The 22,061-nt window shown below is 38.7% G+C and overlaps 1 protein-coding gene across 2 annotated transcripts in view; it reads right to left on the bottom strand.

The window, feature by feature from the left end:
* Positions 1–2,770: 2,770 nt before the first annotated feature.
* Positions 2,771–22,061, bottom strand: part of GABPA (GA binding protein transcription factor subunit alpha) — a 39,721-nt gene continuing 20,430 nt past the window's right edge. For both annotated transcript variants that reach the window (XM_077819766.1, XM_077819774.1), the window contains exons 5-10: positions 17,938–18,183; positions 14,045–14,239; positions 13,157–13,213; positions 12,040–12,180; positions 10,844–11,036; positions 2,771–5,944 (exon numbers count right to left, since the gene is read on the bottom strand). In XM_077819766.1, coding sequence (XP_077675892.1) covers positions 5,716–5,944; positions 10,844–11,036; positions 12,040–12,180; positions 13,157–13,213; positions 14,045–14,239; positions 17,938–18,183 — 1,061 coding nt within the window. In that variant the 3' untranslated portion in view covers positions 2,771–5,715. The remainder of the gene's footprint in view (positions 5,945–10,843; positions 11,037–12,039; positions 12,181–13,156; positions 13,214–14,044; positions 14,240–17,937; positions 18,184–22,061) is intronic.

Below are 22,061 nucleotides of genomic sequence, written 5' to 3' on the forward strand. Positions count from 1 at the left end.
CATTTAGTTTTCTCGGGTTTCATGGTGGTGGCTTTAGCTGGTTTAGTTGTTTATCAAGAGAGACCCTAGATATATTGAACCCATTAGTAAAGTAGCATAAAGGTTACATGTATATGATCAGCCAACAGCAGGAATGAGCCTATGTGTATATGGCCATAGATCATTAAAACGTTTTCTAAGCTTGGATTTATGTTTGCTTTGTTTCTTACAATACCACTAGTGTCTACTTACAGAGCATTTGGAAAATGGAAACATGCAAATTGACACTCATTACAGACGACCCTTTGACTCACTTTCCTCAGCTAAGTCTCACTGTAACAGTACTCCACTTCATGTCAAGGGAGAGGTTCCCTTCCTGCTGCCCCTTAGTAGTAGACTGATAGACCCAGCCCCTCAAGCATGCATGCGCACACACAATTAAATATCTTATCAGGATACCCAGGGTCTTCTGGGTCCCAAAACACAATCCAACAGAAAAGACTTAAAACAAAACAGCAAAACAGACTCACATACTGCCAAGTCCTGGCCATCTCCATTTCCTCAAGCATCATACTTCCTGATGTCTCAGCCAGGAGCACGCTCCCCGGACTCCTCTCCAACCTGAGATAATTTACTGGGCTGTTCTGGTTTCTGTGCAACCCTTTTGGTCACCCTCACTGGAGCCCTCTTCTGACAGGCCTACCTCACACAATCCCCTTTCAGGTGTCACTGCCTAGGCAGCCTTCCCCCTGCCAGCCAGAGGCCCCTGTAAAACTCTTCTCCCTAAGCATTCCTCCTTCTCTTGACCAACAGTCCCAGCCCACCCCAGCTGCAACTAGTAATGACCTAACGAGTCACAGATGTCTCTCACCAGGCTGAATCAAGCCCCTGACATTGGCAGACTGGGGATTTGGTCCTTTCCTCTAAAGTAGTGGTTCTCAATTGGAGGTCCAGGGGGCCTCCAGCCAGTTTCAGGGGGTCTGTGAGCCCAGAGACCATGGGCAGAGTGGGAAGGGGGCACAAGGGACATTGCTCCCCCCCAGTCTGCAGTGCATTAACCAGAGCAGGGCAGTCCCAGAAGCAGCTTCACCCCTCTCTCACCAAGGTCCTGCCCTGGTCAGAGACTGGAAGCCAGAGCCGGGCAGTGTGGGTGCTGCTCTGGCTAGTACCATGGAGCGGTCAGCCACAGCGCTACCCTGTCTGCTGCTGGTGCTCAGGGCTGCAGCTGCTCCTCAGCTCCCAGCCCCCTTTGACGGCTCGCAAAGCCAGTAAAAGCTGCCGGGGGGGGGGGGGAAGGGGATAGATCTGTCTCCCTGGGGGAGCAGTGACCACAGGGGGGCCCTCCCCCAGAACACAGCCCCCAGTTACCCCCCTCCCTGCACCCTGAGCTACCTGCACATAGCCTCTAGCTATGCCCCACCCGCAACCCAGACAGGCTGGGTGGCATGCTGATGTGAATTGGGGTGGAGGTGGCGCTCCCTCCCCTGGCCCTACCATGCAGAGCTGGCCCCCCAAAATAGAAGGCAAAATACACCCAGGTAAGGTGCCAGGCTGGGCTGGGGAGGGCTCCAGGGCAGAAGCCCTGAGCCCTGGAATTTTTCTAGCATTGGGGATGGGGTGGAGTGGGAGGGCTTAGAAAGACAAAGGTTGAGAATCCCTGCTCTAAAAGGACAAAGAACTCTGTGACACTCATTTTTTTTCTTTTAACAGGAAGATGAGAACTGTTTGTAATATTATTAAAAAGATTAAACCCTAGCTAATACAGGCCCAATCCTCAGCTGGTGTAAATCAGCATAGTTTGTTGGTTGTGTTGGTACTATGCTGATTTAGAAGATCTGGAGGTATGTTTTAATTAGGATATAGATTTTTCTCCAGATCATACAAAGCTATACAGCATGTAGGTGATGTGTGCCATAAGATATGAAAGCATTGATGAGCAACCTCTTTAACAAGGCCTTTTACACCTCTGAGGTAATATAAAAATCAGATCCAACACGTTTCACGTAGTTACAAAACAAAAGTATAAAGAGAACAATTCGGGCACAGAAAGAGCCACATTAAAAAAAAAAGGGTTAAGTATTTAAAGTATGGTTGAACTCCAAAAAGTGAGTGCATTAAAAAATTGGCATTGCCAAGATCTATACTTGTTTCTCAGAAAGTGCCATTGCAGCTTTACTCAGTTTAAAAGTAAAATATATTTCGCTACTATCATCCGCACAGAAACTCCTGGAATTTAAAAAAGTCAAGCTGTGTTCTTTCTGGCTCAAGTATCACCAACCAGTAATACAGCATACATGCAACAACAACAAAAATGTAACATATGTAATATTTGCATAAGTAGCATATTTTACATATGTTAACTCAAACTAAAATGAAACTGGCCCTTTTCATATTAATCTGCACACATACATAGAACATCCTTCCATGAAAGATTTCCAGAAAAGGTTCTGCAGTCACATTCTAATTAATTCCATCGTGGATGTATACTGAATCCATCTCATGCTCTTGTAGTTTTGAGGGGGTTTGTAGCACAAACAGGAAACGTGTCACAAAACCAAACCTGCTGAAGACAAACTCTGTAGGTTGTAGTTCTAGCACAAGTACAAAGATGTTTTAATATTAAGGTGAAGAAAATCTGTTTTGAAGAGAGCTTGAAGCTAATTTTTGCCTCTTTTCTTGTGCTCTCTAGTAGTTGAAGATGAAATTGGGCATACTACTTATCTTTAAAACTAGCTTTTTAAAAAAAGCTGTGGAAGCTATTCTGAAAAACAAATGAATCATCACCAAAACATAAGCTGTGCAACAGTTTTATTTTTTTTATTTTACTATGTTGACATTTTATGCACAAATATTTTATCAGAGTAAAAATAGAAAATAATTGTTTCATGTAAAATTACCAAAAAAATTCAAAACAAAAGTAATACATAATTATTAGCAGAGTATAAGTGTCTTTATTTAAAGAGTAAAAATGTATGCAAAACCCCTGTTTTACAAAAAATTGGGATTATACTTTTTTTTCTGGCAGCAACAAAACAATTATATTGACATATAATATTCTACATCCTTTATTTAATTGAAGACATCAAGTTAGTCAGATTTCTCTCTTAGCTACAGGACATTTGACAACAGCCTTATGCTGTTTGAAAAATGCATTGGTCCTTTTTTAATGAAAAGAACATGGTAGAAGAGCAGCAGATCCTACCAGGAAATAAAATGCATATAAACAAACCCAAAAGGGATAATCATATTTACTAAATTAAAGGGCTTCAAAATAATGAGATGTATTTACATGGGAAGTTTTGATGCCATCTTTCCTAATAGTTTTATTTCATTTTGTGTATATTCAAGGGTAAAGCATCAATTTTACTTATTAGCTTTGATATTAATTCATCCTCCATTAGACTGATTTGGTAGGTCACCGTTTTGAACCCTTCCTTTCTCTGCCCACTTGCAGTATTTTAGACCTCTGCAAGAAAGATTGAGCAGTGTTCTAAGAGGCAGTTGTATCACATTTATTAATTAGCTACTTGAATTGTGGCCTGTATTTACAGTGTCATCCTTGTCTTGAACAGAGCTGCACAAATGGAATTCTGGACACAGAAAAAAGTTGTTAGCTACACAACTTGCAGCCTAATATTCCCTTTCATAAGCAAGATAGTGACCTCAGCTATTTACATAAGAGATTTCAAATGCTTGATAAATAGTGAAAATGTGCTACAACTGTACTATAACAGTCATACAAGTTAGACATTTGACTTGACTTCTGACTGATTTACCCATATCTGTAACTTAAGGATTTGTTAAGGACTTAAAAGGATTTGTGTAGCTTCTTATCAAGCTAATACATCGTTCAGAAGCAGCATGCTCAGCCTTTTGGCAAATGAGGGAGTGCTTCAGTAATTCAAGAATGGTAAATTAAAAGTCACTGGAGGAATCTGCCAAGAGAAAGCTACAATGGTGGAGATGGCAGCTAGAGAGACTTAAATGGTAGATGGCCAAAACGGCATGAGATCCTTAGGCCTACAGGAGGGGCATGGAGATGCCCCTCCACCGAGAAAAAATACCTCAGCCCCCAGATGTACCCTTAAAAAATAAACCCTAAAAATATACAAGTCTCACATATTTCCAATTCCTTGAAAGCCAGCTTCTCTTTACTTGTCAACAGCAACAACATAGTGCTCCCACCACTCCGTTTAACTACATTTTACATTAAGCATCTGTCAGGTTAGCCAAATTCTTGACTTAAAAGTTTTAAGAGTAACTTGATCTTTCAACATGGTACTAAAGATTTTCTCTTATGCAATTATATTTTTACTACTTGTCAACTGACACCACAGCTTCTGCTGATGGTTCCTTATTTTAAAAAAATCTGCTTGCAAGAACAGCAAAAATGCATGGCAACACAATATTCATACTGTTTAAACAAAGGGGCAAAAAGTAAAAAATGCTCTATTCAGACTAACAGAAGTCTAGCAAGTCATTAATGGAGAAGCTCACAAATCATGGAGACACAGTTTTGTACATATTAACATGTATATGCCTGAATGAAGAAGTATTAATACCAGTCTCTGGATTCGGGATACATTCCAATTATATATATTTCGAAAAATGTATCCAAACCCTTAACTGTGTCCTGCTTAGGTCTCAGGAATGTGTAGTTTTGTTTCTGAGGCCTTAAAACATTATCTGAAGTTTGGAAAGAAACTAATTTTAAATAAGAAACTATATTTTTTCATATTTTAATAGGGAAAACTGTACAATAATCTGGAAGTCAAACTTCAGATTTTTATAAACTTATTTGCAACTCATTTTGTTTCTAAACAGAAAAGGACTGCTGAATGTGATTAACTTAAGTCTTCAGTTCATCAAGATCAACTAAGTGCAGGTATAAGGAGTATTGGCTAATATACTCTGCAGCGTAGAGTAATAAAAACTTCTTTTTGGGTGAGGGATACCTTTTCAAGTTTTTAATCACCTGACAGGAAAAACAGGAAAATCTTTATTAATTTTCTTTTGCTGAGTAGCCAGCATAACATTTTTCAGAAGTTAAGAACTTGCCCTTGTATATGCATGTTAGCTACACATTACAATGAAATACTCATAACTGGCTTTTGATCTAAGCCAGACTTAAATATGGATCTCTTTCTTCAGCACTGATCTTGAGTTTAGTCTATTCTTAGTTTTCTTTGCTTATAAACAGAGAAATTGTCTTAAGGACTTGATGCTTTCTATTATTTTTTAATGTGTCTGTTCTTTCTGCTCTGCTTGATTAGATGAGATTAACAGGCATGTTTAAGGGCAGCTCCTGCTTTAACTGTGTAAGCATCCAATTCCATTTTGTAGTTCAATAAAGAATAAAAAATATCAGAAAGGGCTGAATTTAAACTATTGACCAGTCTGTTTCCTGTAAATGCTTCACTTTTCTTAAAATGCTGCAAAAAATATTTTGTAGGGCTGGACATACAACATGAACCAGTTCAGCTTTCCTCACCAATTTCAGCAGACTACATGACACAGTGGGTCTGTCTTCATATTGAAGAAGTTGTGGTGATCCCTTAACATAGCATATATTTCAGTGTGTTAAAGATCCAAATTTATGGGAGTCTCAGTTCTTTGTAGAAAATCATGCATCATATTGTACTGTCAAGGAATAAAAAGAAGTTTCCGATTCTGATAAAGATAACTGCTCTGGGTATATAAGAAAGGCCTCAGGCTCCCACTTTCAGGTTCTTGTGCTTAATTGTCTTTCTCAGTTTGCAGGGATGCAGTAGCTAGTGCTACTGCTGTGACTGGCTGTGCAATGCCATGGAGTTGCATCTTTGCCAGTTTCTTTTGCTCACACTCTGTGACCAACCGGTTCAGCTCTGCTGCGCTATAGCCAATAAGAGTTTTCAAGTCACAGACAAATTTGTACACAAACCTCTTGCCTTGTACTTTGCAGATCATATCGCCATCATAGTAGTACCTTAAATGAGAAAAAGAAAAAAAAAATCAGTGCAAAGTAACAGAGCAATATTCAGTGTATGAAGCCCACCCACCCACCTGCCCACCCAATGATCACCCTGGAGGATACTGTGGTGCTAAAGGGTAGGTTCTTTTTCTCATTGTAAGATCTTGATAAAGATTTATTTTATTCACCAACATAAATATAGACCTCTTCTCTCTAGGGCTCTCCCATTGACTGAGCATGTCTTCACTAGACCCGCTAAATCTATTGCAGCAGCGTCAATTTAGCTCTATAGTGAAGACCAGCCCAAGGATAAAGGAAGATTTATCCATTTCACTGCAGATAACATTGATACAAATGAGTGTACACTTAACTGGCAAAACACGTTTCTTGCCACATAGTATGTATGCAGCGTGGCAGAGAGGACCTACAGGACACTGAGCCAACAAGTCAGGCTACTTTAAATGATCCAGGTGCAATTAACGCCATCTTTCCTACTAATATCACAGAAGGTACAACAGAACCAAAATTCATTGAGGATGTCCTAGAAGAAAGATTTAATGGACACAAATGGCTGCCAAATGACTTTGAAAGCTCAAGCACAAGAGATAGCATTTTTCCTCAAATGTCAATTTGAAAATCCAAAATCTGGCTGGACAAGTTTTAATGAAAAGCGCAGTAACAATAATTCCCCATTAACTAAATATGGTTACATGCTTAGCGTTCAGTCCCCAAACTCATGAAGTTGATACACTGAGTACTGTTGTGAAAAGACTTGCACATTATCGTCAACAGAAGCATGTAATCAGGACTGTGTATCAAGCACTCTTCCCTGGTCTGATGGCACTAAAATGGATTGTGCCAAAATATAAGGTTATCCTGATTCCATTCTTAGGAAGTCTGCACATATCAACGAACTTCCTAAAAGTGCTGGGCACTTCAGCATATTCAGGATTCTGGATTGTCGAGTGTGTGACTGAAAGTGGAATTTTAGGCAGACAAATGAGAGCGTGTGTAATTGCTGGTAAAATTTATGCAAAAGCCACTCATGCTCACAAGATAGCTCTACAAATAATATGGCCACTATTATTACCAAATAACTTCTGAGCTAGCTACAGCAACTTGACAAGAAACTCAGAGAAAAACCCCTGCAAGATTACAATAACTAAGGTGTCTGTTCTGTCATCTGCCAGTTTTCATGACCATATAGCATCACTTGTGCTAAGCAGCATGGAAAGCCATCCCAATTTCCAGTCCTGGTGGCAGTACATAGATATGGTGTGTATCCTCCTATTCTTCAACCGAGTTCAACAGAATGGAACTTGGGAGCTTTACCTGTATGCTTTCAAAAAAATGCTTCTGTTCTCTCACTGGTATGATCACACAAATTATGCTTGATGAGCACCTGTGTACTCAGCAGAAATGAACCGGCTCCCTCTGGAGATAATTTAAAAGTTACATACGGGCAACTGAGTTTTGAAAGATTCCAACCACAGATTCAATCAGGTAGATCCGGACCACTTCCAAGGGTGGGTCAATACCACTTGTAAAAGAGAAGGAATTCTAGATATCACAAGATCAGCCCCAGCACTCAGTAGATGGGCTCTCTCCTATAATCTGTGTGCCCAAATTGCAGCCCAAACCAGAAAATTATTTAGTTTTGGATTTGATGACCATTCGACTTGCATTGAATCCACAGCAGCATGAAAGAACCATGATCATGTTGATGAAAATAAAGTGTTAATGACATTTCAAAGGTTCAAATTATTCACTAGTGAGCCAGCCTCCAACACACTACAAAATGTTGCAATGAAGGATTTAGCTACAGAAATGAATCAGGAAGCTCTGCTGAATGCAGAAATACATGAACAGGAGCAACTGAGCGCCTTTGTTCAGAAAAGGCTTATGATGCTAAAGGAGCAAAGTGCCCATATCAAGTTCCGTGACCTGAAAAAGACAAGGTGTCGGAAGCTTTTCTCCCTCTATGCAGTTGGGGGAAAAAAAGCAAAGCAAAGACAAGGTAGTCAAAATAAAGGCTGATTGTCTCACACCACAGCACATCATTACTGCTATAATGCAGGAAGGATGGTGGATATGCACAAAATATTGCGTCATGACTTAATGCCAATTCCACTTATTCTTTCTGAGGTAAAGGGTATCTTAGCATTGGAAATAAGTCTGCTATGATAGGTGCTTTAACCAGGGGCATCTCTTGTCCTCATGAGATAACACCTGATAGTACATCCTGTCTGATGATTCCTGGCAAGCATGTGTAACAGCAATGGCAACACCTCTTCCATGTACCTTTGGTGACCTTGCAACATTTTTGTTAAGTTAGTTCTTCATTCTGGACAGCATTTCAGCAGGACTGATGTAACATTTAACAGATTCACACCAGATTCTATTAAGGTATGATACAACAGACGCATTCAAAAGCTTGTAGGCCAATTCAGAAAGTCATATGAGAACAGACCTGTTCCACTACCCAACTGCTGGCCAGACTTCTTGGCCCACTCAGAAAATAAGGCTGGATCTGGCTTGCTTCTTCTATGACAAACTCCTAACCAATGCTCCACAAACCAATTGTCCTATCCGAAGGCTTTAAAGAGGACAGTACAGTTAAATCATCAACCTAACTGTAGACATAAGTGAGTTACGAACTGACCTCAAAGAGGCAGACACTAGGATTGTACAACACTGCATGCACACAGATGCGGACTGTGTTGTTGTGTCAGCATTGATGTTTTTCTTTTGTTAATGGCACACTATGAGAAAATGCCTCACAGCAATTTGTGATGAAGGCTCCAACACCAACCCTTCCCCCCGGGATAAATTCCTGTGCATATTATTCAAGAGAAGTTTCTGCCTGTATTTCCACAAGCAGATATAGAAACAATACTTTCTTTCCAGGCACTGACAGGCTTCGATACAGTTTCCCATATTGCTGGGCACAGCAAGAAAACAGCTTGGACAATATTTATGGAGAAAGACAGATTCCTAAGAAACTTAGGGAAGGATGATCTATAGAATGAAAATCATTTCAGCAGAAAAGTTCATCTGCAACATGAACAATTTACTTAAAGAGGAGAGCTGCGACAAGTTCTCAAAGCGTCGATCACTAGGGGACTGACCCCAACAAATGATGCATTGCGCTACCACATCCAAAAAAGCCTGACTTTGCCTGCCTCCACATCGTGGCTTGAAACTCCTACAATCCCACACTGCTCTTACAAGAGAACATGAACTGGGCCAAATACAATGGAGAACTGATACCTAAGCTAATGTCACTAGAGCCAATCCCCCATAACTATGCAGAAATTGTTATCTATGGATGTGTCAAAGGATGCCTATCAATACTGGAGCTGCAGAAATGCCACAATGGCACGCACTGGGCCTGTTAACGCAAGGGGTGTGTTCATACATATAGGACCCGTTAAATTATACCTGTTTAAACAATGCGCAGGACATACAGTAACTGTTTGTAGTGGATTTAAAAGATAGATATTTACTAATTTTTCAAATTTTACTTAAATTTTGTACTCCAAATTAGAAGGTGAAATATTCAAAGTTCAGCTTAGTAATTTTTTTTTTAAAACAGATTCAGTACATTTAAATCATGAAAGATAACTTGTTCACCTACCTTTCCCAAAAATGCCTCCTATATCTTATTTTATAGGAAATGTGCCTAATCAATTCTATTGACAATATTTTTAGTGGCATAAAATCTATTACTTTGTTAACTCTGAAAAAATGTTTTAATGAAAAGTTATTGTGCACTTTCTTTTAAAATACAGGACAGAATTTGCTAAAGTAGCAGTCTAAAGTTATGGCCCTAAGCCCATATATTTAGCTACCTAAATGTTTTTGTAAATCCGACCCTTAACATGATTTGGGAGCACAATATCTAATGGCTTCAGACTACAAAACCCAGATGAAGGAAAATAGCTTAGTTGAAGCGTTTCAGTTTTCTTGACTTGTGAAAGTTCAACATATCAGATGGTGATGCTGGCTGCAAACAAAGCACGAGCTATTTTCTTATCAATTGTGTGTCTGAGTTTGTGTTGTTCTCACAGTATGCTAATGAGGTCCTGAACTTGTCTTTTTCAGCACATATGAGCATTTTAAGTATGATACTTAATAGGGAAAAAAAATCTATGTAAAATCTGAAATTCTGCTAATAGTTTGGCATGTGGCAAATCTCCAAAAAGGGCCATAATTTTGGAGTTTAATGTACCCACCCTACACACATGATCTGAAAGCTTATTTTATGTGCAATTAGATGAAGTATGATGTGGAGCTGCCAAATGGTGCTGTAAGCCTGTAGGTGAGGTAAAACAATGGTACTCAAAATGTGACAGTGTCATTTTTTGCACAGTTCCAGAAACACTGCAGTTTTTTTTTTTTTTTTTTTTTACTGTGTAAGTTAATTTCAATACCTTAATGTGGTATTTATTGGTCAAAGCTACCAAATGAAATTTGTATTAAAAGATTTTTAATGGGCAAGTTCTCTCTGCCCCGAGAAATGATGAAGCTGCTTAGCATGTGGAAAAAATGGCAAGAGCATTGTACATACCCTACACGCCGCTGCCAGTGAGATACAGTGTAGACATACATCTTAAATTCTGTAACTAAAGCTGTTTCACTGACTATTTCCCCAAGAAATTGTTAAACATATTATCCAAAGATTATCAATCATAGCATTTTCCATTTGTTTTCTAAAGGTAACCACTCATACATCCAATGACCCATCCTGCTCAGCTGATGAGAATGGCAACAGAAGGTGGCATGGTGGTCCACACCTGTTTGTTTTTTAACTGATGTGCAATCACAAAAGACCATACATAACTGGCAGAATACTACAGTTAGAGAAAAGTATACAACCATTTCATGAAATAATTTAGTTGTAGAGCTTCTTACCGTAGAGCACGACTAAGCTTCTCATAGTTCATGGTGGGTTTATTTTTACGTTGTCCCCATTTCTGTGCAACCAGCTCAGGTTGATTCAGTTTAAATTCCCCTTCATCGCCAACCCAAGAAATACAGTCTCGAGCATCTTTGTCAGTAAGAAGTTCTAGCAAAAACTGCCATAGCTGAATCTGGCCATTGTTTCCTATTGAGATAAAAGGTCATTAAAGATAAACAGAAGTTATTTTCTACAGAGCTGAAGTTATTTTAAGAATTCATAAACTTCAGTTTAGGACAGCTCAATATCTATGTTATACCGTGGCCAAGATTGTAAGTTAGAATCTAAGTGCACGTTTAGGCACTTAAACAGTTGACTTGATCTTTCAAAAGTGCAGCACACCCAGAAGCTCTCACTGAAGTCTTGGCCTAGAAGCCCAGTTCTAGGTTCCTATTTTTGAAAATCTTTAGACTACTGTCACAAGGCACTTTGCAGAGCGTGTCAATCAAGCAAAACTTAAATGTGGTTTTGAGGTGAGATTTGTTTTTTTGGAGACAGATGAAGTAGCAACTCCTAACTGAGGGGAAGGGACAGAAAGGAAAGCAATATTGGAGGACAGAAGCAAGGTAACAGGGAAACTGATACAAAGAGTTTGGATGAAGAAAATCTAAGGAGAATTCTGAAATTAAATTGCATAGCTAACGTGCAGTTTTCCTAAAAGTGCCTTCACTTCATAGGGATTAGCAGGTCTCCAACTGATGAAGTTACCAGCAGAGTAAGAAGGAAAACTGAACAAACAGTATGCAAAGTGCCAGGTTAGAATTCTGGAACATATTTGCCAATCTCTGCTTCCTTCCCGAATGATCCAGTCAGGAGGAGAAAAAACCTGAGCACATGGCATTGAGTGGGAGGAAGTGGGGCACGTTTAAGACAACGGTCAACCTTGCGTTTGTCTCATCTACAAGATAGCACTTCCATCAACGTAGTACTAATGTAGTACTAACTCAAAAGATCTGAGGGCTACATACTGTACCAGCACTTCCTGTCGCACCTGGATTTTCCCTACAGGCCTCATATCCAAGTAAGCAGCCCTTAGAAAATTTGGCAAAATCATATCTGTAAGGGATATGGCTGTATTCTGCAAATTCACCATGTGATTTAACTGTTAAATATTTACAACGTTTACATTAAAATAAAATTGAGAAAATACCTGTTCTGTTCCCAGGTGAACTTCTGTCTTCTCCTGAGATTCTTGGTGCTCTTTGTACTTTAGCTGCCTTTGCACTGCTGTTTATTACTTTAATGGTGGTTGGGGTAGCAGGCTGTACAGATGCTGGAATAATTTGCACAGCTGTGAAAGAGCAAACATTGGAGAACAATAATTATAACTTGTTGGTACAACAACCTGATGCATGCATGCGGGAACAAACACACACAAAAACACACACACACACACACAGTAGAACCTTAGAGTTACAAACACCTCGGGAATGGAGGTTGTTTGGAACTCTGAACAAAACGTAATGGTTGTTCTTTCAAAAATTTGCAACTAAACACTGACTTAACACAGCTTTGAAACTTTACTATCCAGAAGAGAAATGCTGCTTTTAACTATCTTAATTTAAATGAAACAAGCACAAAAACAGTTTCCTTACCGTGTCAAGTCTTCTTTTCATTTTTAAATTCCCCCCCTTTTTTAGTCGTTTACATTTAACATATTACTGTATGGTATTTGCTTTTTTTTTTGGTCTCTATTGCCTGACTGCGTACTTCCGGTTCCAAATGAGGCGTGTGGTTGACCGGTCAGTTCGTAACTTTGATGTTCATAACTCTGAGGTTCTAGCGTGTGTGTGTACATCAATATTAAAATTCAAAATATTTCCCCTCCGAAGAGCTACCTGGATATTCATAAACCTACACCTTAAGAATAATTTTAATTGTTGCTACCATTTAAAATGGAATTGGTGTTAGCATTGCAGTAGATATGCTACTTTTTTTTAAATACAGAACTGATTTCTGATATATGTTCACCAAGAATGCAGTTCTGAACAGCTGATATTACAATGTGACACAAGTGAAATATTTATGGTGCAGAATAATGGTAAAGTCAATTGATCATTATAATAAGAAAGTTAGAAATTCAAAATTCTGATTACATTAAACTCTCAAAGTGGCTAAAAATTAAAGCTTTGCTTTCAAGTTGAAAAACATGCAAAAGATGTGTTATTTCTCTGTGGCTTTTCTGACTTTTTGGTAGCATGAGTGCTGAACCCACATTTCTAGTTGACAAACACCTGTCTTAATAATTTACTGGCATGACTACTCACGCTGATCAATAGTAACTGTTGCTATTTCTCCAGAGTGTTCTTGGCTAGCCAATACATCTGCCAAGTAAAAGAAAAATATTTAAATCTTTATTCAAATCCTTACCGCCATAAGTCAACTGAATGCCAAATGGATTTATAACCGAGAAAACAAGAAAGGAATGCAGAGAAACAACATAAAGGTTGTAGAGTGTAATAAAGATGATGACTTTTAAGAGTAAATATGTAACACCCACGTGAAAGAAGTATGCACAGCCTTTTTTATGTCCCTCTGGGCATCTGGGGTGGCACTTTATTTTCACGAATGTACTTTTAGAATATTACACATGCTTTTTTTTTTTTTAGTGTTTACCCACACAAACTTTCTATTTTGCTTATATGATGTACTTTTTTCAGTGTCACAGACAGAAAATCAGCCTACCTAATTGTATCTAAACATTGAATACACAATAGATTAGCTGCAGTGTATATGGGCTAAAGAATTAGCTTAGTAACTTTCACATTTGTGTGAGACTGCAACATAGTAAATGGCACTTAACATTTAATTATGAGACTGTCAAATCAGAAGATGAACCAAAGCTAATAATAAAAACATAAATCAGGAATTTTCAGGTATGTTGCAAGAGCCATACCTCTTATACCTTACTTCCTGTATTAGATTAACAGTAATAAAATTTGAGGAAAGATGGGCCAACCAGATTTAAAATATAGACGTTTCTTTTCGTAACAGCAAGTATTCTCATTATAACATATTCCCTTATCTTGTATTTGACACCCTCCCTTTCACTGCTAATTGAAAGTGGGAAAATAACCTGGACTATTCACAACTGTCTTTATCTTTCCACAGAAAAAAAACAGTAACTAAATCAGTCATTAAGAAAGCTCACATACATTTTCGAAGAAGCTCCAGGTGGCTCCAAAGGATTTCTCCCCGAGGGACCCTCTGGAAGAAGTCCTCTTGATTGAGGCTACATAACTCTCGGCCTGGAATACTAAGAGTATTGAGGTCTATGTCAGTCATGCTGAATTCCTTCATCACCCATACCACCCAGTGGAGTACTTGGTCTGTTGACCACTGTACAGGGTCTAGGAAAAAAGAAGAAAAATATATTAAACAACTGATAACTGTAAAAGGTGTGCCACCCTGTCCATTTTAGACACTACAGAACTATTCCCTATAGTGACTAACAATAAAAAGAACCACAGAAAAAACACTGTCCCATGTGATTGAAACAAGTATGACTGAAAAGTCATATGAATGAGTTGTTAAATTTTTTTCTTCTTTTAAAAAGAACTAATTCTTAAGTTTTAATAACAAAGCCTGGTCATGCCACAAACATTCTTTGCAGAGAAACAAAAAGGGAACATAGTAGAAGGTGTGGAAAGCCACAACACAAAAGCAATTTTGATTCTCAAGATGCCACTACAAAACTATTCCTATGGACTTGCTAATTTGCTTTCTACGGCTTTGCCTGAGACAGTGCAGTATCTGGAGTGCTAGGCAAGCCTCTGACTTGGATCACCATTTCTTTTCGCCATCTCGGAAAATTTCTGAGCCCTCTATTGCTCTCTCTACCAATTTTTTTTGTTTCATTCCTTCCAATATGAATCATTAACCTTCCCTATGTTGGGATGGAATACCCTTCCCCAACCAAGATCTAGGTCAGTAACACTGTGTGTGCAACCAGCGAGGAGCTGAGGATATTGGTGGCTAGTGAGAGTTCTAAGCAACATCATTAAGCTTCCTAACCTTTCTGGGAGAAGGATGAATAGTTTTGGTTTTTTTTGCCTTGTTGTAACTAGGCCAACTGGGTGAACGGTTAGAACAGATGGCTGTCAAAAATTGTTTCACGTGCAGGGTCAATTTTTTTTCCTGTTACTATTGTCATATCCTGTAAGTTCTTTAGGCTAACACTATACTCCATAATAATGCTTCTGTGAGCACAGCATAACTCTGGAATCTACGTTGGGACATGAGAGCCGCTTATCCTCCAAACCCCAAGAGAGCTCTGGAAAGCCCTAACAAAAAACAGCTTGGCATCATGGATTGACACAGATATAGTTTCTGTGATTTTCTGAACAGAATGGATCAGGAAAGTTCTCTCCTCATTCCCTCATCTAGGAAAAAGATGTATCTAGAGCTGTATCTTGTCTGGTTTCTTGAGGGGCTTTTGAGTTTCATGGCTGAGACCAACATGCTTTAGCAGTGACTTCCACTGGTCATGAAACTCTCCCCGACAGGGTCTGGATCTTGTAGTTGGTCAGCAGAAACCTCTCACTTCAGCAGTTCTGAACCTGGGACCACTGACAAAATGCAAGAAAAATAGGCAGTGCCAGAGTTTTAAAAATCTAACTTTGATTAAAGAGCTAACTTTGCATTTGCAGCACACTAGTCCCCGGAAATAGTAAAAGAAATATGAGAATGCTCCTGGTTAAGACTTAGATCCCAAGAAATATTCTAGAGCTGGGGAGGCCCAAGGAATGGTGGTGCTGCTGGTGGTGAGAGTTCTCATCATAGCTCCTGGAAGTCACAAAGAACCTCCAGACAGTGAGCTTCTTGTTTCTTAAAAAGGCTAAGTAAGCTGTCTGCCAAAACACCAAAAATTATCTACTTCTGTTGTTGCCTTGTCTCCTGAAATAACTTTGACTTCTCAAAGTGAAAATACAATGCACTTAAGGTCCCTCTTGGTAAACTGCAGCTCCAAAAAGCAGTTGGGGGCATTTTTCCTTTGATTTAGCATTTTCTGATTGTTCCATGCTTCCAGCAAAAAATAGCCTAAAGGAGAAAATGACAGCTAGAAACAGCTGTGGAGGACACCTTGTATGTTTCTCTTAGACAAGAATGAAACTGAAGAAACAGAACAGGGATGGTTAAAGGGTGGAAAATTCCTGGATGGTGGTTAGTTTTTAGCTTACTAGTCAGAACAAATAATTGGAAGGAATAGAGTCTGCAATATCACTACAAAACAGGGCTTGATTTTACTCCAAGCTACAGGTTTCAGAGTAGCAGCCATGGTAGTCTGTATCCGCAAAAAGAACAGGAGTACTTGTGGCACCTTGGAGACTAACAAATTTATTCACTCCAAGCTACAACTCTCACTGTCTGTTGCAAAGTGCTCTGGATTCTCAAAAGAGGCAAGTGATTTCAGAAAGCCTTGATGAAGCTGAAAAACAACTCCCAGCAGAAATGCAATTTATACACATTTATAGAAAGGTCAGGCAAAATGAAATCTCATCTTTGGGGAATCATAAAAATTCATTTAAAAAATTGCAGGCATATATTATAAAGCACCAACAATACATTCAGAATACAAAAGGTCCTCAAGTGCCTCCTTTCTCTCCAATTCCATGAAGTCAGGAAAATCTGATATGGTATTTAAAAGCTATCCTTTTTGGCATTCACTTGATTAAGACATTTCTACTACCAAGAGGAGAATTCCAAAATGTCTTTACTTGGGTTGGTCATAAGAGAGGCCAATTTTTGTTTTCTAGAAAATTCTCACCTACATAATGGAAAATAATTGTAAACCTTTGAAATTACAATGTGTCACATTCACAATGCTGATTTTCTTCTTTGAGAAAGCAAAGTTTTAATACTAACAAATCTATAAAGTTGATTTACAACAGTTTATTTAACATTAGATGTTTTTAGTATTATGTTGAAGAGTGTAACTTTTCTTCTTGCATTATGGATGGCATGCTGTGAAATTTCAAGAGATATTCACATGAATATCCCTAAGCTTTTTGTATCAAACCCTCAATTAACAAGATATCTAGCACAATGAAAGTGAATTCAGAAATGCTTGTATGTCAAAGGGATCAACAAAACAAAGCAAATCAGAAGCCATTGCTTCAGTTATTTCTCTGAGAATCTGTTAAGACTATCAGCCAATTTAATACCTTGTTCCCTTGTAAATACCTGAGACTGAATTTAACTTTTTCCAACTACTAAAACCAAACAATGGCAAGAAAAGACAAACAAATCTGAAATTGTTGTAATGTGTTTTGTACCATCTAGGGTTATCACTTGGGCTTCCTCAACAAGGGGGAAAAAAAAGGGGGGGGGGGCAAGTTTATGGGAGTTTGTTTACATATTACAGGTTGATTTCGTCAATATCACTGGAGAGTACATTACAATGATTTACCGCAGTTAATTTTCACCTGGAGAGTCCAGGGTTCAAGTGTGGCATAGGTCTCACACAAAAAGTTTCAATTTAGCTCCCAGAACACATTTACAGACATTCCATATTCTATAATGCTAGAACAATTAGTCTTTTCTATGGTGACCCTCTTTTGAAAAGATTATTGAAGTTTAAAAATTAGGTACTTTAAGTACTTGAATCTAAGTGTGGCTTTTCATACAAATCTGATACTGCTTGGTGCTCCACATCCTCCACTACTACTGTCTTTAATGAGCCCTGAAGAGAGTCAGGAACACCAGAGAACTGGACCCAAGGTCAAATTCATACACAAACAGCTTGATCTTCCAGTACACATATTTTAAAACTACTTTATGCAATAGACCAGGGGAAAACACAAATTTGTAATATAAGTAAGCTGTGGAGGAAACCTACCCTCTTCTACCAAGGAACTATCAGCCATGGTTCCACCTCCACTTTACTTACTCTATCAAGCTATTTGTACTGCACTCCTCACCATAGCATATGAAATCTCATCATAGTATCTGAGCACTTTAATAAATGTTGTCTCTTATACAATACCCAATATCAAATAATTCTCAATTATTAAAAACATACAAACTACTCAACATCGTGTTTTATTACCATAGGGTATTCCAAGGCGTTCTTGCTCCTTTCTGTAGCCTTCCAGTGCTGCAGCCCATCGAGTCACTTGCTCAGAAGTTTCATCTGATATTGTTGTAATGTGTTTTGTTCCATCTAGAGTTATCACTTGGGCTTCCTCAACAAGGTGAGCTTCAGCTTCAGCATGGTGGGCATCCGGATCGATAACTACCTCCACAGTTTCTACAGGCTTTACAATTTCAAGGATGTTTAACTTGGGCTCTATTCCTAGATATGGATGAAAATACAGTAAGGTAAAATACATTATTTTTGAGCACTGCAAAAGCATTACTCGTTTCATTTAAATCTCACCAAACATACTGTTACTACATGCTGAGAATCAGCTACAGAAAACATCAGATGCATTCACGGTTAGCATCACATTTTCAGAATGATTCATATGACTCAACACTATCAAGGATAGCAGACTCAAGGTGATATTTCTTCTCACCCTTCACTTAAGCATACACTTATAATTTAGTAAAGTGAACATACAAATAATTATGCCCCTTCACCCCACAATCCCATGCGTTTCAAATTTAGTTTTTATATATACCCACAAACACATATTCAACTGGCAGCTCTGTATGCATACCTAAGGAACTATTACACTTGTCCTATGAAGGAAATATAGTAGGTCCAAAAATATGTATTACTTTCAGTCTTCAAAAGTGGTTACTTTTAAAGTGTCTTTGAAATTATTACACACACTTTGGTTAGCATCACTTTAAGATACCCTATAAGATACACCTACATTGTAATAAAAGACCTGTAGCATGGCTGCAGCTGACCTGGGTCAGATGACTTAGGGTCACAGGGCTCAGGCTATGGAGCTAAAAATTGCAGTGCAGATGTTCAAGCTCAGGCTGGAGCCCAAATCCTGAGGGGGAGGGGGGGGTCTCAAAGCCCACGCTCCAGTCAAGCCCTGCAAACCCAAATCAATTGACCCTGGCTCTGTGACTTGGATTTTTACTGCAGTGTAGACATACTCTTAAAGAGGCAATGTGGTTTAGTGGATCAGAGGACTGGAAACCAGAATGCTCAGGTTCTAAATCCAGCTTTACCAGCAATTTGTTCTGTGGCTCTGGGTCAGTCCCTACCTTTTCCACCTGAGTTTCCTCTATCTGTAAAATGGGTTAAGTAGTATTTATCTATTCTGCAGTGGTGTTATGAGGATTAATGTTTATAAAGCAGTTTGAAGTGCTACATAAATCATTAGTATGATTATAAAATAACTCAGACCTTTACTTTGCTCCAAGAAATCTTATAGTCATTCTTAACTCCAAACTTCTGCTCTCATTTGTCTCCCTGGTAAGTAAGCCTACCTATCAGTACCTCCTGGATACTGCCAGATTTCATTCCTTACCCTTCTCCAACATTACCTTGATGCCCTCTTTATGTGTCATCTTAAGTTTAGATTTTTAAGGGTCCACAATTCAAAACCAGAACAAGAAGTTCCAGGAAGCAAGGTCATACAACCGGTTTTCCATCAAACTCCAAATCCACTCAAAATTTCTACCCCCCTCTTCTAAGTTCTCCATGAAGTCACTCTACTATCCTATTTTATCATCATCACTCCTATTCGACCTCTCTCTCTAGGTACACGCACTTAGGCAGTGTCTAAATCTTGCTGCTTCTTCCTGTGTAACACCTTGAGATCTGGTTTGTTCTCTCTGACCACATACCTAAAAGGTTAATCTAGGCCCTGATTACTGCAGCCTCCTCTGTGGCCTTGTTAAATGCTATCTTGCCCAATTTATATCCATTCAAATGCAGATACAAATAAATCTCCTAGCTCATAATTTGACTGTCACCCGCACTCCCTATGTCCTGCTCTATTGACTCCCCCTCCTTCACACATTTAACACAAACTACTTGTCTTTATTTTAAAAGGCCTTTCATGTTCTATCACCATTTGAACCATCATCTCTGATATGACAATGAGACAATGACCCCCATCTCCTCTGCACCAATGATGCCAGTCTTGGCTGCACATTTTTCAAGTTCCGCAACAAGCACCTATGCGCTCTCTGCCACAGTCCCTCTTCTGGGATTTCAAGTAAAAATACACAGTCTTTGTTCTCCTTCAAACTGACTTCTGCTATGATGCCTACAAAAACACTTCATCACAGTTGGGAAGGTAGTGTGCTGTGATTACTGCTTATCATGCCGATGAGAACCATCTCACGTTACTTTATCCTTCACCTCAAACCCCCATACGGTTTAATGTATAAACCTGCTGGTTCATCTATATTAAGTTCCTTGCGGCAGCAGCTGCCTCTTTGTTATGTATGTACAGTGCTTAGCACATTGGGGCTGGGTCTCTAGGTGTTACTGCCACAGAAGTTAATATCATCTACTCACATAATTTATTTACAAAGAAAAAAATGCAAAATAGTGCTATTAAAACAAGTTCATTCGTGCTTTTCTTTCTTAGGAGTATTAAGCTCTACCTGAGAAAAGATGACAGAATTAGGAACAAGTACATGGACAGGGTAAGTACATTTTATTCATTCTACAAAGCCTTCTACATAAACCCATCAAGAGACATGGGACAAAAAACAGGTTTGATGCTACAACACTTGGTGAACCACTAGTTTTGCTGACTACTATTAAGTGTTATCTGTTAGGGTTTCATTCTTGTCATGAATATACAGAGAACTGTATTTCTCTCTCAATAAGTGTTTTCAGGTTTAAATTAGCTGAAAGTAAGAAAACATCAATTACAAAATACCTTAACTTTAGACTTTCTAATTCAGAGGAAATTTTTATTCTTTCTTCCTTTAATCAAAAGTTTCCTTAAGGAACAAGAGAAATGCTGAATAAAAGTGTTATCCTTTGTAGTGAAGATGTTATTTCAGTGACAACAAAATTTCAGAAAGGATTCTATTTAAAAAACAGTTGAAGAGCACCTTTAACTAGCAAAACAATGAAGTCATTGTGACTGATAACTGCAACTCATTTGAAAGAAACCACATTTAACTTTTTGATTTCCAGGAACCCATTCCAAGCACAGAGGAGCAAACTTTGTCCTGTTACACCCATGCAAACCTATCTGAACCCAAAACGAACATACAGTAGTAAATGATAGCAGAATCTGACCTACTATACGAGCCAATAAACAGCCACTTTTTTGTAACAAGAACTGTATATCTAATCTGTCATGCACCACATTGAACATATGAACATAAACAGCGTGTTGAAGCTACTGGGGTTAATAAAAATTAGTAACTAAACAAGTCAAAAGTGAACTGGATGCCATTTATGTTTAACAGTTGTCAAGGTTCCTCCCCCACTCTGAACTCTAGGGTACAGATGTGGGGATCTGCATGAAAACCTCCTAAGCTTACTTTTACCAGCTTAGGTTAAAACTTCCCCAAGATACAAATTAATTTTATCCTTTGTCCTTGGAATATCCACTGCCACCACCAAACTCTAACTGGGTTTACTGGGAAACATAGTTTGGACACGTCTTACCCCCCAAAATCCTCCCAACCCTTGCACCCCACTTCCTGGGAAAGGTTTGGTAAAAATCCTCACCAATTTGCATAGGTGACCACAGACCCAAACCCTTGGATCTGAGAACAATGAAAAAGCATTCAGTTTTCTTACAAGAAGACTTTTAATAGAAATAGAAGTAGATAGAAGTAAAGGAATCACCCCTGTAAAATCAGGATGGTAGATACCTTACAGGGTAATTAGATTCAAAACATAGAGAATCCCTCTAGGCAAAACCTTAAGTTACAAAAAAAGACACACAGACAGAAATAGTCATTCTATTGAGCACAATTCTCTTCTCAGCCATTTAAAGAAATCATAATCTAACACATACCTAGCTAGATTACTTACTAAAGTTCTAAGACTCCATTCCCGGTCTATCCCCAGCAAAAAGCAGCATATAGACAGACCCAGACCCTTTGTTTCTCTCCCTCCTTCCAGCTTTTGAAAGTATCTTGTCTCCTCATTGGTCATTTTGGTCAGGTGCCAGCGAGGTTACCTTTAGCTTCTTAACCCTTTACAGGTGAGAGGATTTTTCCTCTGGCCAGGAGGGATTTTAAAGGGGTTTACCCTTCCCTTTATATTTATGACACCAATAATCCAAAAAA

Source organism: Eretmochelys imbricata, chromosome 1, assembly GCF_965152235.1.
Source record: "Eretmochelys imbricata isolate rEreImb1 chromosome 1, rEreImb1.hap1, whole genome shotgun sequence".
NCBI lineage: Eukaryota > Metazoa > Chordata > Testudines > Cheloniidae > Eretmochelys > Eretmochelys imbricata.